The sequence below is a fragment of the Oncorhynchus clarkii genome, chromosome 9 (genome assembly GCF_045791955.1).
Source record: "Oncorhynchus clarkii lewisi isolate Uvic-CL-2024 chromosome 9, UVic_Ocla_1.0, whole genome shotgun sequence".
Classification (NCBI taxonomy): Eukaryota; Metazoa; Chordata; class Actinopteri; order Salmoniformes; family Salmonidae; genus Oncorhynchus; species Oncorhynchus clarkii.
In genome coordinates, this window is record NC_092155.1 from 62,100,053 (window position 1) to 62,114,899 (window position 14,847).

Sequence of the window (14,847 nt, forward strand, 5' to 3'; positions counted from 1 at the left end):
AAATCCGGCTTTAAACTTCTTCACAACAGTATCTCGGACCTGCCTGGCGTGTTCCTTGTTCTTCATGATGCTCTCTGCGCTTTTAACGGACCTCTGAGACTATCACAGTGCAAGTGCATTTATACGGAGACTTGATTACACACAGGTGGATTGTATTTATCATCATTAGTCATTTAGGTCAACATTGGATCATTCAGAGATCCTCACTGAACTTCTGGAGAGAGTTTGCTGCACTGAAAGTAAAGGGGCTGAATAATTTTGCACGCCCAATTTTTCAGTTTTTGATTTGTTAAAAAAGTTTGAAATATCCAATAAATGTCGTTCCACTTCATGATTGTGTCCCACTTGTTGTTGATTCTTCACAAACAAATACAGTTTTATATCTTTATGTTTGAAGCCTGAAATGTGGCAAAAGGTCGCAAAGCTCAAGGGGGCCGAATACTTTCGCAAGGCACTGTATATACGCTACCGTTCAAAAGTTTGGGGTCCCTTAGAAATGTCCTCGTTTCCCATTAAAACATACATGAAATGAGTTGCAAAATGAATAGGAAATATAGTCCAGACGTTGACAAGGTTATAAATAATGATTTTTAATTGAAATAATAATTGTGTCCTTCAAACTTTGCTTTCATCAAAGAATCCTCCACTTGCAGCAATCACAGCCTTGCAGACCTTTGGCATTCTTTGGCATTTGTTGAGGTAATCTGAAGAGATTCACCCCATGCTTCCTGAAGCACCTCCCATAAATTGGATTGGCTTGATGGGCACTTCTTACGTACCATATGGGCTAGCTCCTCCCACAACAGCTCAATAGGGTTGAGATCCGGTGACTGTGCTGGTCACACCATTATAGATATAATACAAGCTGACTGCTTCTTCCCTAAATAGTTATTGCATTGTTTGTAGCTGTGCTTTGGGTCAATGTCCTGTTGTCGGAAATTGGCTCGAATTAAGCGCTGTCCACAGAGTATGGCATGGCGTTGCAAAATGGAGTGATAGCCTTCCTTCAAGAGCCGTTATACCCTGTACAAATATCTGTCTTCACCACCCCCAGACAATCACATTGTCTCCACCATGCTTGACAGATGGCGTCAAGCACTCCTCCAGCATCTTTTATTTTTTTCTGCGTCTCACAAATGTCCTCCTTTGTGATCCGAACACCTTAAACTTAGATTTGTCTGTCCATAACACTTTTTTCCAATCTTCCTCTGTCCAGTGTCTGTGTTCTTTTGCCCATCTTAATCTTTTCTTTTTATTGTCCAGACTGAGATATGGCTTTTTCTTTGCAACTCTGCGGTGTTCTGTGAAGGCAGTAGTACACAGCGCAGTACGAGATCTTCAGTGGAAGAGCCTTCATTTCTCGGAACAAAAATAGACTGACGCGTTTCAGAAGAAAGGTCTTTGTTTCTGGCCATTTTGAGCCTGTAATCGGACCCACAAATGCTGATGCTCCAGATACTCAATTCGTCTAAAGGCCAGTTTAATTGCTTCTTGAATTAGAACAACATTTTTCAGCTGTGCTAACATAATTGCAAAAGGGTTTTACAATGATCAATTAGCCTTTTACAATTATAAACTTGGATAAGCTAACACAACGTGACATTGGAACACAGGAGTGATGATTGTTGATAATGGGCCTCTGTACACCTTTGTAGCTATTCCATTAAAAATCAGCCCTTTCCAGCTACAATAGTCATTTACAACATTAAGAATGTCTACACTGTATTTCTGATCAATTTGATGTTATTTTAATGGACCAAAAAAATTGGGTTCTTTCAAAAACAAGGACATTTCTAAGTGACCCCAAACTTTTGAACGGTAGTGCGTGTGTGATATATATATATATATATATATAATGCCTTCACAGTTGAGAGTGAAAGATCAACTGCAACTTCTTAGAACAGCCGTGGAGAAGACAGTCACAATGTACTCCAAGGAACAAAGTATTCATTATAAATCAAGCAAGGCAAATCAAAATGCCACACATTTATTTGCAGATATTTTTGGCAAGAAAACACCAGATCAAACTGGTACAAAAACAGTAACAAATGTCTCTTACAAAAAAATTATATGTGAAGATATGGGGCATTTATTTTCAACGGTCATGATGACAAAACTAAATTAAAACACAAAACGAAATCCTTCATTCTGTACATAGATCAAACTAATCAAAAATAAATAAATAACTTATGAACTATGGAAACAGTAACCAAGGTACAGTATGTCTCCTCAAATTGGAGTGTGCTTCAGAACTCAGAGGACCATTGGTTCCGCTGGGTCAAATGTGTAGTCATCTGAACAAGTACAAAGGTATTTCTGGACAGATAGATACATTTGGTCTTTGTGGCACTAGTTGAAACTTTGGTTGTTAAGGTTGAGTCAGAGGCAATATTAAGTCTTTGGGTCAAAAGGAGTCTAGTTCTTCGGGTGTTAAGTCCATTTAGTTCTCAGAGCTTGCTCTCCTCCTCCATGCCTCTGTTCAGTCCAGGGATGAACTTGAGGAGGTGTCGGCGGAAGCTCTTCTGTTTGGGTTTCCTCTGTAGCGAGCTGAACCCTCCCGTTTGTGCTTTCTCCCCTGGTGCTGATGAAGAGTTATTGTTGGAAGCCCTCAGGTAGCTGCGTGTGCTGGAGCTGCGGGTCAGGTGGGTCTTGGCTGAGGTGAAGAGCTCACTGGCGGGGCGGATCAGTCTCTGCTTACCCTGTGGAGGCTTCTCCTGTTCTGGTTTCTGTTTGTCTTTCTCTGTGCAGCTGGTGAGGTCACCATTGGCATCGTTGAGGTGGTCGCCCTGCCTCTGGTACAGACAGGTCTGGTAGAGTGGGTCCTCCTCCATGGTGGCACTCAGGTGGCTGGCGCTGCTGCTGGTGCTGCCGGTGCAGCGGAGGGCACGCAGGGCGGCCGGGCTCGGGGTACCCAGACTACCGTACACCCCTGCAGACTCCAGGGACTCATAGATAGCAGCATCACTCATCACTATGCCTAGAGGACACAGGGAAAGAGTGTTACAATGGACATCACTGGTTTAGCATACATCTTAAATTGACTTTAAATTAATTTACCTGAGATCATATTACCTCGACTAACCGGTGCTCCCGCACATTGACTCTGTAATTGTACCCCCTGTATATAGTCTCGCTATTGTTATTTTACTGCTGCTCTTTAATTACTTGTTCCTTTTATTTCTTATTCTTATTCATATTTTTTAAACTGCATTGTTGGTTAGGGGCTTGTAAGTAAGCATTTCACTGTAAAGTCTACACCTGTTGTATTCGGCGCATGTGACTAATAAAATGTGATTTGATTTGATATACATCAACATAAATGAATGACTTACCATGAACCAGCCTCTGCTCATGCGTCATCAAAGATTTGTATTCATCCCATTTCTCATGTAGGGTTTGCTGATGAAAGAAAATGCATAAAAATGAGAAAAGGTGACAATTTGTGTGATTTCAATTTGTAGCCCTGGTGGAGGCGCTTGGGGACAGCAGCCGTCATCTTGAGGAAAGCCACTTATTTTCACACATTAAAAGTGTCCTTTTTACCAGCCAAGTGTAAAGTAAGAATATAACTATGTGTCTACTCTCATTCACGGTGTTCACACAGCATCATGTAAGCGCATTGCAGCTGCTAGTCCTGAAACAGGTGGGAGAAGAGGGAAAAACAGGTGGTAAAGTGATTCGTCTGGTGAGAGTACTGCACTTTCTGTCTGCTGGCTATAGGCTTTTCACTACACTGTCCGTCTGATCCCAGTGACACACTTGCCTGGTCCCAGATCTGTTTGTGCTGTATACTCAATTCCTATGGTTGTTGTCACACCCCACAGGATAACCATTTGTGTTGAAGCAAGCAACACCACAGGTTTGCTACAGAGGGGAATAGGAAGAGATGTTCACCTTTAGATACTGAAGCCTGGCCTCCAGTTCTGCTTTTCGAATGGAGTCGCTGTACACTGTTTCCAGCCTAAGGAAAGACACAGCAATGTTGTTCATTCAGACACAGGAAGGCCAGAGAGCCACAAAACAAGGAGTAAGGATTCACAGCATACTCTGGACCCAACTAAGAACAGAGAGGAACTTCAGAAGTAGCTGTGAAAAAAGCTCTTATATAGGAGACCCTAACATGCTAGTCTAGGCTCAACAGTTTGCAAGTAGGGGAGAAAGCTTCAGAAGGTATCACGTTTCAAGACACCCACTCAACTTTGGCAACTGGTGCACCTCTAGGGGGTTTGTTTTTACTGGGCTGAAACAAGCTCTCTCTTAATAGTTCAGTAGGCCTATATGTTTACTAGAGGCAAGAATAATTAGATGAAGTCTATAATAAGACAAGAGGCATGCACTGGGCCTTTTGTGTGGTTAACTTCACTCTTATAGAGTTGACTTCTGAGTGTATAAATGGGGCCCGATTCTAATAGGACTTTCATCGTTTACAAGCAAACAAAGAGAACAAGAGTATGGTTCCAATGTAACACTGAGAAAGTTCATTCTGCATATTAAAAAAGGGAAATGACTTGCCTCTAGGCAACTTTGGTGTGCAAACAAATTGTTTAGAGTACATCCATGGTACATCGATTGTATGGTAGCTATTTAAAGGAGTTCAGAGGTGTTGGGTTAAATGCGGAAGACACATTTCAGTTGAATGCATTCAGTTGTACAACTGACTAGGTATCCACCTTTCCCTTTAGATTGGCCAGCTGAAAAGTCAAAATTGGCTATATTATAAAAATGAATGGTCTTGATTTAGGGTTAGGCATTAAGGTTAGCAGTGTGGTTAAGCTTAGGCTTAAAAATCAGATTTTATGACTGTGGCTATTCCAGCTAGTAACCACTGCAGAGCAGGCTCCAGAACAAGATTCATAACGAAAAACACAAACCTGCTTCTCAGTCGATAGATAATGACTCCATTATCAATTCTGTGTGATTTTGTACTTTGGACCACAACATTGCCCAACCAAGAAGATCAAAGATGTATCAGTATCAAAACGACACTAAAAAGTATTGAAAAATGGTCATAGAACACAAGGAACTCTTTATAGACCGATCTGAATAAGGTCAATACAAAAAGTGGAGCAATTAAGTTGTTACCGTCGACAACCAGTCCAGTTCTCTTTCCCATTGAACTCTGCTTACCTAATGGAGTTCCCAGAGGCCCTGATTTGCTGAACAATCTCCTTGTGTAGATATCCATCCACGCTGGTCTCGTTCACACTAGCGATGGTGTCCCCTGTGCACACAAACAACATGCATGTTAACAAAAACAGACCCAGTTAATTCCAGTGTGGTTTTATCCTAGCTGTGGTCTACTGAGACTGGTTTGATCCCGCTAGTGTCAGTGGTTTATGGAGCAGCTCATGTGTGATACAGACACTGTTTCTAGCCTAAACCCTGGCTGTGTGGTCACGGCAGGCCACTGCTGTTGTTAACCACTTTTCCTCATTTCAAGACGGCCTGAAAAATATTATTCATGTGTGTGTTACTCTGTCTGTTATTGTTAAAGTATTGCAAGTTTATTAGATTGTTTGTTATTAGTTTCAGATGGGTAGAGACGTCTGTCTAGGTCTGGTTTAATTTGGCCCTGCCTCTAGTGCTCCTTCTATCTCCGAGATGAATAATACTCTAGTATCAGGTTTAGAGAAATTCAAATGTGAGAATATACCATTTCTTCTTTCACTATTGTTTCTGATATAATGGGCAATATTTTTGTATTTTTTTTAAAGATTGGCAACGGCTTCTGTCTGAGGTATTTTTGAGAAATAATGTTTCAGACTAAAGAGGAAATTGAGACATTTTTGAAATAAAAAAAGAGATAAAAATAGACATGGTCAAATCATTGTATGCATTTGAGTCATTGTATCCGGCAAGGCGGCAACGGAGACAAGGGAGTTGACCTGCATGATGTTTGCTGAAATAATCTCTCCCTATAGTGTTTGACTAGAAAATGAGTAGGCACATTTTTTTGTTTGTATTTGAACATCCCTAAACAGCCGACTGAAACTCATTTGTTCACGTGTTTACTTAGGGACAACTACCATCCTGGCTGGCAAACAAGAACGGGACAGGACTTTATCAAAACCACCTGTCCTTTATTCTTCCCGTGAGGTCCATTTTCAGTAAAGGCAGGTCATGCATGTGTCAAATGCACTTAAAAGCTGTTCAAAAGACCCTAATGAACCGGGGTTTTCAGTTCCACTTACCGACTTTGAGTCCGGCTTGTTGGGCGGGGCTGTCGTCGTGAACCTTGCACACAAATGTGCACATCTCCACAGAGTTCTGGTCCTGGTGGTGCAGCCCATATGTCTGGAAAAAGGAAATGAGGAGAATGAGTTACAATTATTATTACACCTCCCACGTCAAATAAATGTATTCTTAGGAACAATTGGGTGCAAGACATGGGAGAAACTATGTTAACAATTATCAGAAACATTGCATCGTGTTCAAAATCATTGGTAATTTTCCATCACAAACGCTTAGTAATTATCTTTACAGACAGTTTGCCTGAGGTTGATACCTAAAGCGCTATGCCTTGCTACTTAACAGACAAAGGCATTTGAAACTTTGAAGACAGTTCATGGGGTACAGGGAAGCCTAGGGCACCTCTTCCAAATTATTTTGGAATATTTGTAGTCCGCATTTGAAGGCCTGACTGGTGAGGACTGTCAGACAAACCCAGTTCTATACAACATATTAGATAACATTGGCTGACAACGAAGCAGCAAGACAGACAACCTTGAACAGAGACTCAAACAGAAGAGAGATAACATCAGTTTATATGCAAAAAAAGAAGCCCCATTTGCGTGGTTAATCAAAAACGAATACAGCCCTCTATCATAGTCCATCAGAAAAAGGATGTTAAAAGCAGTCTCTTCATGAGCAAGGACCTTTATCAACAAATTTGGTTAGAACAAATCAGACAAATTCTATTATGGTTTACCAGTGACATTAAAAACCATTCCCTGTCCTCATACTGCAGAGAGATAAAAAGGTAAACCAGCACTATTGGGACCAAAACTGACAAGCAAACATTTTCCACACTATCACCATTTTGTTGACAATCTTTCTTAGATTGATTCACATGACAGTTTCTGTCTTGGAGGCAAATATGACAAACAACCACAGCCAGACTTCCCCTTAAGTTTTCCTGTCAAGTGAATCACATTCCACTGCTGTCTGACGGAGTGTTATCCCGAGGTGACGTTTAAACTCAGAGCTTTCACGGACTTGCTTGTCAGTTGAGACATTAGCTGACAATGACAAAATTGTGACAATTCCACAGCCAGTAAATAATGTCAAATGCCATCTACTGGGGTGTACAACCACCCATCTAGAAACATATGTGAAATAATGTGAGCATTCTCCCTACCTTCCCAGTCCCAGGGGCCTTCCACAGAAACCAAACGTGCAAATGACCCTAGAGATGCAAATCCAACTCTAACTATACATTTACATAGTTGATACTGACATTATCCCCACAGCACTCAAAGCTAAAGGAATGGGAGAACTGGTGACTGCCTGGTGAAGTCCAGCGACAGGATGGAAAAAGCACAGGATCCTAAAGCCATCCAGCTCTCCTGTCTCTGACCACACTTCCTAAAGAACAGGGCCAAGCAGGAAAAGAGGGACCTCCATCCCAACACTAAATATAAGCAGTACTATGGAAATTATCATTTCATGGCCCTTACATTGGCCAGCATCCTCTCTTCAGAGATAAGGCTGTCTGACAACAAGTGGTGCACTGTGAAGAAGCGCTGCGGGGACAGAGAGGAGGGAGCTCTGACAAATAAAGAAGGCAGAAATCTGACTGTTTACAGTGTCCTCAAGGGATCGGAATATAGTAGACTGTCTGACACGACAAGCAGCAGTGAGAAGATTTGACAAAACCATACCGATTAAAAAAAGGTCCCAAAAGAAAAAAAGCGTGAGAAAAAAAACTCATATCAAGTCCTGAGTGGTGCAGTGGTCTAAGGCACTGCATCTCAGTGGTAGAGGTATCCCTACAGACACACTGGTTGGAATCCAGGCTGTATTACAACCAGACGTGATTGGGAGTCTCATAGGGCGGTGCACAATTGGCCCAGCGTCGTCCGGGTTTGGCTGGTGTAGGCCGTCATTGTAAATAAGAATTTGTTCTCAACTGACTTGCCTAGTTAAATAAAGGTTAAATAAAAAGTTATGGGATACATCAGAGCCTTATACTGTGAGTATGAGGCTCACGGATACATTTCTCCCTGTATTTGACAGATATGATGGCGACCTTTGATGCTTTCAACACATGCAAACACTCCACTAAATCTTATTTGATTTATGGGGTGAAATCATCCACATGGTTGGAGAGAACAAATCTCATCAGCGTTAATGTGAACATGAGAGAGAAAGAAAATCCTGTTAAATTACCCTTAGAAATCCAGAAATCCCCCGTACCATACCACCTCCCACGTCTATTATCCTCTTACCTGAATCTCAAAGCCAAACGTCTCCCCATCCTTCTTCTCCAGGATAATTTCTCTAAAACACAAAATAAAAATGTGGCTATGATTAAATGAGTTTGATATTAGTTTTCATTTACTTGCAGTATTGAGCCACGAGTCAATTGTGACTGGCGACATCACCACCTGGTGCACATCAGTGCCTTCAGAAAGTATTCATACCCTTGGACTTATTCCACATTTTGTGTTACAACCTGAATTCAAAATGGATTACATATTTTTATTTTATCACCCATCTACACACATTGATAGTTAAAACATTTTTGTATACATTTTTGATAATTTATTGAAAATCTAATACAGAAATACCTCATTTACATAAGCATTCACACATCTGAGTGAATACTTTGTAGAAGCACCTTTTGCAGCAATTACAGCTGAGTCTTTCTGGGTAAGTCTCTAAGAGCTTTCCACATCTGGAATGTGCAACATTTACACATTATTCTTTCCAAAATTGTTCAAACTCCAAATTAGTTGTTGATCATTACTAGACTACCATTTTCAGGTCTTGCCAGAGACTTAAGTCAAAACTAACTTGGCCACTCAAGAAACTTTACCGTCTTCTTGGTCAGCAACTCCAGCGTATATTTGGCCTTGTGTTTTAGGTTATTGTCCTGCTGAAATGTGAATTCATCTCCCAGTGTTAGAAAGCAGACTGAACCAGGTTTTCCTCTAGGATTTTGCCTTTTCTTAGCTCCATACCGTTTATTTTTTATCCTGAAAAATTTCCCAGTCCTTATCGACTACAAGCATACCCATAACATGATGCAGCTACCACTAGGCTTGAAAATATGGAGAGTTACTCAGTAATGTGTTATGTTTGGAGCAAATACAATACAACGCTTTGTATTAATTGCAGTATTACTTTAGTGCCGTGTTGCAAACAGGATGCACGTTTTGGAATATTTTTATTCTCTAAAAGCTTTCTTTCTTTGCATATATATATATATATATATTTTTTTTTAATAATATTTAACCTTAATATAATACCTAAATAAAATCTATTTAGTCTCAAAAAATAATGAATCATGTTCCATTTGGTTTAAATAATGCAAAAACAGTGTTGGAGAAGAAAGTAAACGTGCAATATGTGCCATGTAAAAATGCTAACGTTTAAGTTCCTTGCTCAGAACATATGAAAGCTGGTGGTTGCTTTTAACATGAGTCTTCAATATTCCCAGTTAAGAAGTTACAGTTTGTAGTTATTATAGGAATTATAGGACTATTTCTCTCTATACCATTTGTATTTAATTTACCTTTGACTATTGGATGTTCTTATAGGCACTATAGTGTTACCAGCTTAATCTCGGGAGTTGATAGGCTTATATGCGTCGCGGAAGTTAGAATAGCAAGGATCCAAGGTTTTACCAGCCCTGGTTGCGCAATTGATATGCTGATACAATTTAGGGAGTCTTGTTTTCAGATTAGCCTTGTTAAAATCCCCAGCGACAATGAATGCAGCCTCAGGATATGTGGTTTCCAGTTTGCAAAGAGTCAAATACAGTTCGTTCAGAGCCATCGATGTGTCTGCTTGGGGGGAATATATACGGCTGTGATTATAATCGAAGAGAATTCCCTTAGTAGATAATGCGGTCGACATTTGATTGTGAGGAATTCTAAATCAGGTGAACAGAAGGACTTGAGTTCCTGTATGTTGTTGTGACCACATCACGTCTCGTTAACCATAAGGCATACGCCCCCGCCCCTCTTCTTACCAGAAAGATGTTTGTTTCTGTCGGCGCGATGCATGAAGAAACCAGCTGGCTGCACCGATTCCGTTAGGGTTAGGGTTAGGGTTAGGGTTAGGGGTTAGGGTTAGGGTTAGGGTGAGTGAGCCATGTTTCCGTGAAGCAAAGAATGTTACAGTCTCTGATGTCCCTCTGGAATGCTACCCTTGCTCGGATTTCATCAACCTTGTTGTCAAGAGACTGGACATTGGCGAGAAGTATGCTAGGTAGTGGTGTGCGATGTGCCCGTCTCCGGAGTCTGACCAGAAGACCGCTTCGTTACCCTCTTTTACGACTTCTTTGTTTTGGGTCGCAGGCTGGGATCCATTCCGTTGTCCTGGGTGAAAGGCAGAACACAGGATCCGCTTCGGGAAAGTCATATTCCTGGTCGTACTGATGGTGAGTTGACGCTGATCTTATATTCAGTAGTTCTTCTCGACTGTATGTAATGAAACCTAAGATGACCTGGGGTGCCAATGTAAGAAATAACACATAAAAAAACAAAAAACTGCATAGTTTCCTAGGAACGCGAAGCGAGGCGGCCATCTCTGTCGGCGCCGGATGCAGTAATGAATGTGTTAATTTAAAAAAACATAATTCCACTTTGACATTATGGGATATTGTGTGTAGGCCTGTGACAAAAATATCTAAATTTAATCCATGTTACATTCAGGCTGTAACAACAAATGGTGGAGAGAAAAAAATCAAGGGTGTGAATACTTTCTGAAGGCACTGAAGCTCATTCTCATAGAAAATGTTATATGATGAAATAGTATCTATGGGGGGCACTCCATTGCACTCTGGCTATCTCCAGATAATACCTTGCCGGGTTATCTACTCTAGAATCGTTTTCTCTGCAAAAACTGCATGGATGATGGACATCATGATACCTAGCTGTGTAATACACTCATAGTTAAACTGAACTCTAAAATGGCAAATGTTTTAAGCAAAAACAAACCAGTATTGAAATAGTGAAAAGGTTGTTTTCATTTAGGCAGGGATGATAAAATCTTAAAGTTAACAAATCTAAATGGCATTACAAACCATCCAAAGTACACTACTATGAAAATAACTACAGTCCTGCTACAGTAACAGGACATAGATCTAAATTACATGACCAGATACTTCTGTTCCCCAAAACGTGACAAGCGCTCTTCTGTTTCTAAAAACCTCTTTGCGTCATGAAAGGTCACATGTCCAAAGGTCTAACTGGGCAGTGGTCTACAGTGTCCCCTCTACATCAAAACAACATCTATAAATTATATAAAAATGCATAATACACTAGAATGTCAAATAGTAGGATCCGTAGATAACCATCTAGTCCCTCAGAATCCCCTCCAGAGCTGAATCACGTTCTGTGCATGCGATTCTCACACACAAATGATTGTCAATCGTAAATTATCATTATACAAGTTTTATCAGTGAAATGACCATGCAGCATCTGCATGCCACAACCATTGATCTCAATCAGTTTCATGGGGATACGTGTTCAGATCTTGAGTTATACAGTGTTGTTTCAAGTATCCTTATGAGTTATGTACAGTGGAAGAATTTTAGAGCAGATGTTAACAAACTGTAGCATACCTGTGTTTAGTTTCAATAAAAAAAGCATATTTTTCCTAGTGGCACATGCTGTTGAGTTTTGGCCACGAGAAAAAAAATGCAACCATTCGCACAATCAACCTAAAATCTCTTCAGAAATGAGGTGGTGTTTGGCCTTAGAATTGCATTATACTATGCCATTATATTTGGTTCTGTTATGTGGAATACTATCATTGTGATCTTGCAGACATTCAGCTTTGATCTAACTTTATTAAACTAGCAACATTCATCAGAGTAGCCTGTTCTCTGAGCAGCCAAACAAGTAGAGCAGAGACTGTGTCTAAAGTACAGACGTTTCAGACCTTTCGCTGTCGGGAAGAGGGGTCCAGAGAAGTCGCTCCGTAAATAGTAATAACCGCAAATACAAAAGGTTACTGTACTGCTGAATTTCTGTAACTCACTCCATTCAATCCTCCCAAAAGCTGAGCCCAGAGGCCTACTCAAATTACTCTGAAAGCAGCCCACTGTAACACGCATCATTTGAGTCTGTGGTGAATGAAAGGGTTTACTAATGCTGTTCTGGCATTCTGTGTATGATATATGCTTCCCTCCACCACAGTCAAGAGTGAGAAGTGACAGAAAGGCAGATGTGTCCTGTAACTGATGCCAGGGGGAGAGATGACTGTTTGCCTTACCTCCGTGGCTCTGTGGTCTGAGTCAGGGGATTCCTCTTCTGCAGCCCACCATTCTGTGACGAGAAAACATGATGGACATGAAATAACAAACACAAACAGGTGTCTAAAGGTTCAAACAGAAATCACACTGCACGCAAAGGGGATTTTCTTCCTACCTACGTAGGCCAGGTTTGCAGAACATACCTCAAACTCTCGCTTATGTGTCTTGTCCACCAAGTCCTCCTGAGGCATGTTGTGTGTGTTTGGTGTCTATGTTTGTGTTCAAGCTACTGAGCCAAAACATGGGTAAGAAACCATTACAGATAAAACCAGTATGTCTGTGTCTGACTGTCTGCTCTCAGTTGACCCTATTTACTGTGATTAGTCACAGGAGAGGTTTTGGAAATCTATATTTAATTATCTACATCGGAGTCCACTGACTTGTGAGGCCCAGACTGCTGATCAAACCAAACTGTGTTCTGTTTTTTCTGATAATGATAAAAAATATCTCCCCATTTCTAGAGGTTACATTCAGAATGTAGACACACAAGACGTGTGTATGGATTGGAGCATTGGGCCTCTTGGCACATTCCCTGCATTGAGGGAAACCCCAAACCAAATTGGGACTTTGGGAGACCCAAACCTACACCTACAACCTACACTTTACCTAGTGTAAACTACAAGTATCTCTTACACTACATCCCTTACCGTATTTAGCCTACACTACAATCAATTCACCTCTGTTCTACCTCAATTATTTTAAATGTGGCCCCTATGAAAGGGCACTTTGTGTCACTGCCTCATTGGGTATTAAAATGTATTTTTTTAATAATATATATTTACACTGCCAGAATTGTCCTGGGCCCCTCAATGACTTCATTTATTCCCAAGTACCCAGAGAGAGACCCATGGGGGTGGTAGGAGCAGAGCAAGGTCCCCTGCACAATGCCTTGTTGTGGTCCTAGGCTCCAGATGATTATGAGATGTACGAAGGAGGCCTCCACATAACTCTGGCTGGCCTCCTAAGACAGTACAGTAACACTACAGAACTGGGACAACCAATGCTGTTGTGTCACACACACACACACACACACACACACTTCCCATAATAACAGTTTTACCAGTCTACATCACAGTACATTCTCAGATTATGATGATGCGTGGCCATGTTAATTCACTAGTAAAGTCAGCACTGTTCCTTGTGAGGCCATGTTCTGCCACAGTACATTGTTTGCCTGCCTATAAATACTCATTTGATGCCAAACTAATTTCTCAATGCAGAGATATTATGAAATGGTTGGATTGCACTGAATCAAGAGGGAGTCTGGAGTATGGCACTCAAAGAGTAATGTGTGGGTGGTCCTGTGGTCAGGAAGGGGCACGCTTTAGTACGTGACAAGTGGACACCATGTGTTTTTGCTTCAGTGTGTGTCAACATTTATACAAAGTTTATATCAAAATGGGAAACAGATGCAACAGGGCATCCATGTCGGGCTCTGACAAAAGGTCACAAATACTCACACTGCTATTTCTAATTAAATAAAATGTCGTCACAGATAGGCTAATGTCTCCACTTATAATGAACAACAGACGTCAATGTATGTGCTCGTGTGAGAAGCCACAAGGAAATCCATATTTAAATATTGAGCGTATCCGCTGGCCTCTGTACTTTACGGGCAAGTGACACTGTATTTGGCTAACTGAAATTATGTGCTTTCATTGATGTGTCTATTATGCTAGATTACTTGATTGAAGGAGCAAGTGAAAGTTAAAGTGATAAAGTTAAACAGGATACACACCTTTCTGAAGTTCCTTGGCAACGTTCCACCAGAGTAAGCCAAAGTCTTGTAATTATACACTTCCGAATTAGTTGGTAAATCCATAGTTTTACAACTGTCTGACTTTGAGGACGGAAAGTAAATATCGTCCGGACTCGAAAGTCTACCAGATGGATCACTGGAGTTTACTTTTTTAAGCTTTCGTAGCGTCATATTCTTCATATTATGAGCGCTCCGATCAAGAAAGTACAAAAATGAACCCAAAAACTCGGAGTGAAACGTCTATCGCAGCAAACAACACTGATGCTTCTGTCCGGACGGCATGCACAATTTGGCAGTGAGAGCGAGGACAGGGGAGGCGTGCCCTGTGATGCACACGACACAATTGGATGGCAGTCGTATTGTGTTGTCTTTTGTTTGTCGATCAGCACTTCGTGCACGTACGCAAAAACGAATGTGCCAAGAAAGTAGCATTTTTAGATAATTTTGGGATCAAATTTGGGTTCTTTCGTTTTGCTAGCCAGAGCTGTGTTATTATGGTAAATGTTATTCTGCTAAATGGTTAAACTGCTTGTGAAGTGTGCAAAAAGTTTAATAACATACCTGAGAAAAGCCGTTGCCTATATAGCCTAGGTTCAAGTCTAAA

General features: G+C 40.9%; 1 protein-coding gene across 1 annotated transcript; it reads right to left on the reverse strand.

Moving 5' to 3' along the window:
• Nucleotides 1–989: 989 nt before the first annotated feature.
• LOC139416704 (general receptor for phosphoinositides 1-associated scaffold protein-like) lies at nt 990–14,502 on the reverse strand. The gene is made up of 8 exons (XM_071165685.1): nt 14,223–14,502; nt 12,445–12,497; nt 8,448–8,499; nt 6,192–6,294; nt 5,128–5,221; nt 3,895–3,961; nt 3,333–3,399; nt 990–2,977 (listed from the first exon to the last, which is right to left on the reverse strand). Exons 1-8 carry the CDS (start codon nt 14,421–14,423, stop codon nt 2,448–2,450), a joined length of 1,167 nt encoding a protein of 388 aa, XP_071021786.1. The 5' UTR covers nt 14,424–14,502; the 3' UTR covers nt 990–2,447.
• Between the last annotated feature and the right edge of the window lie 345 nt (nt 14,503–14,847).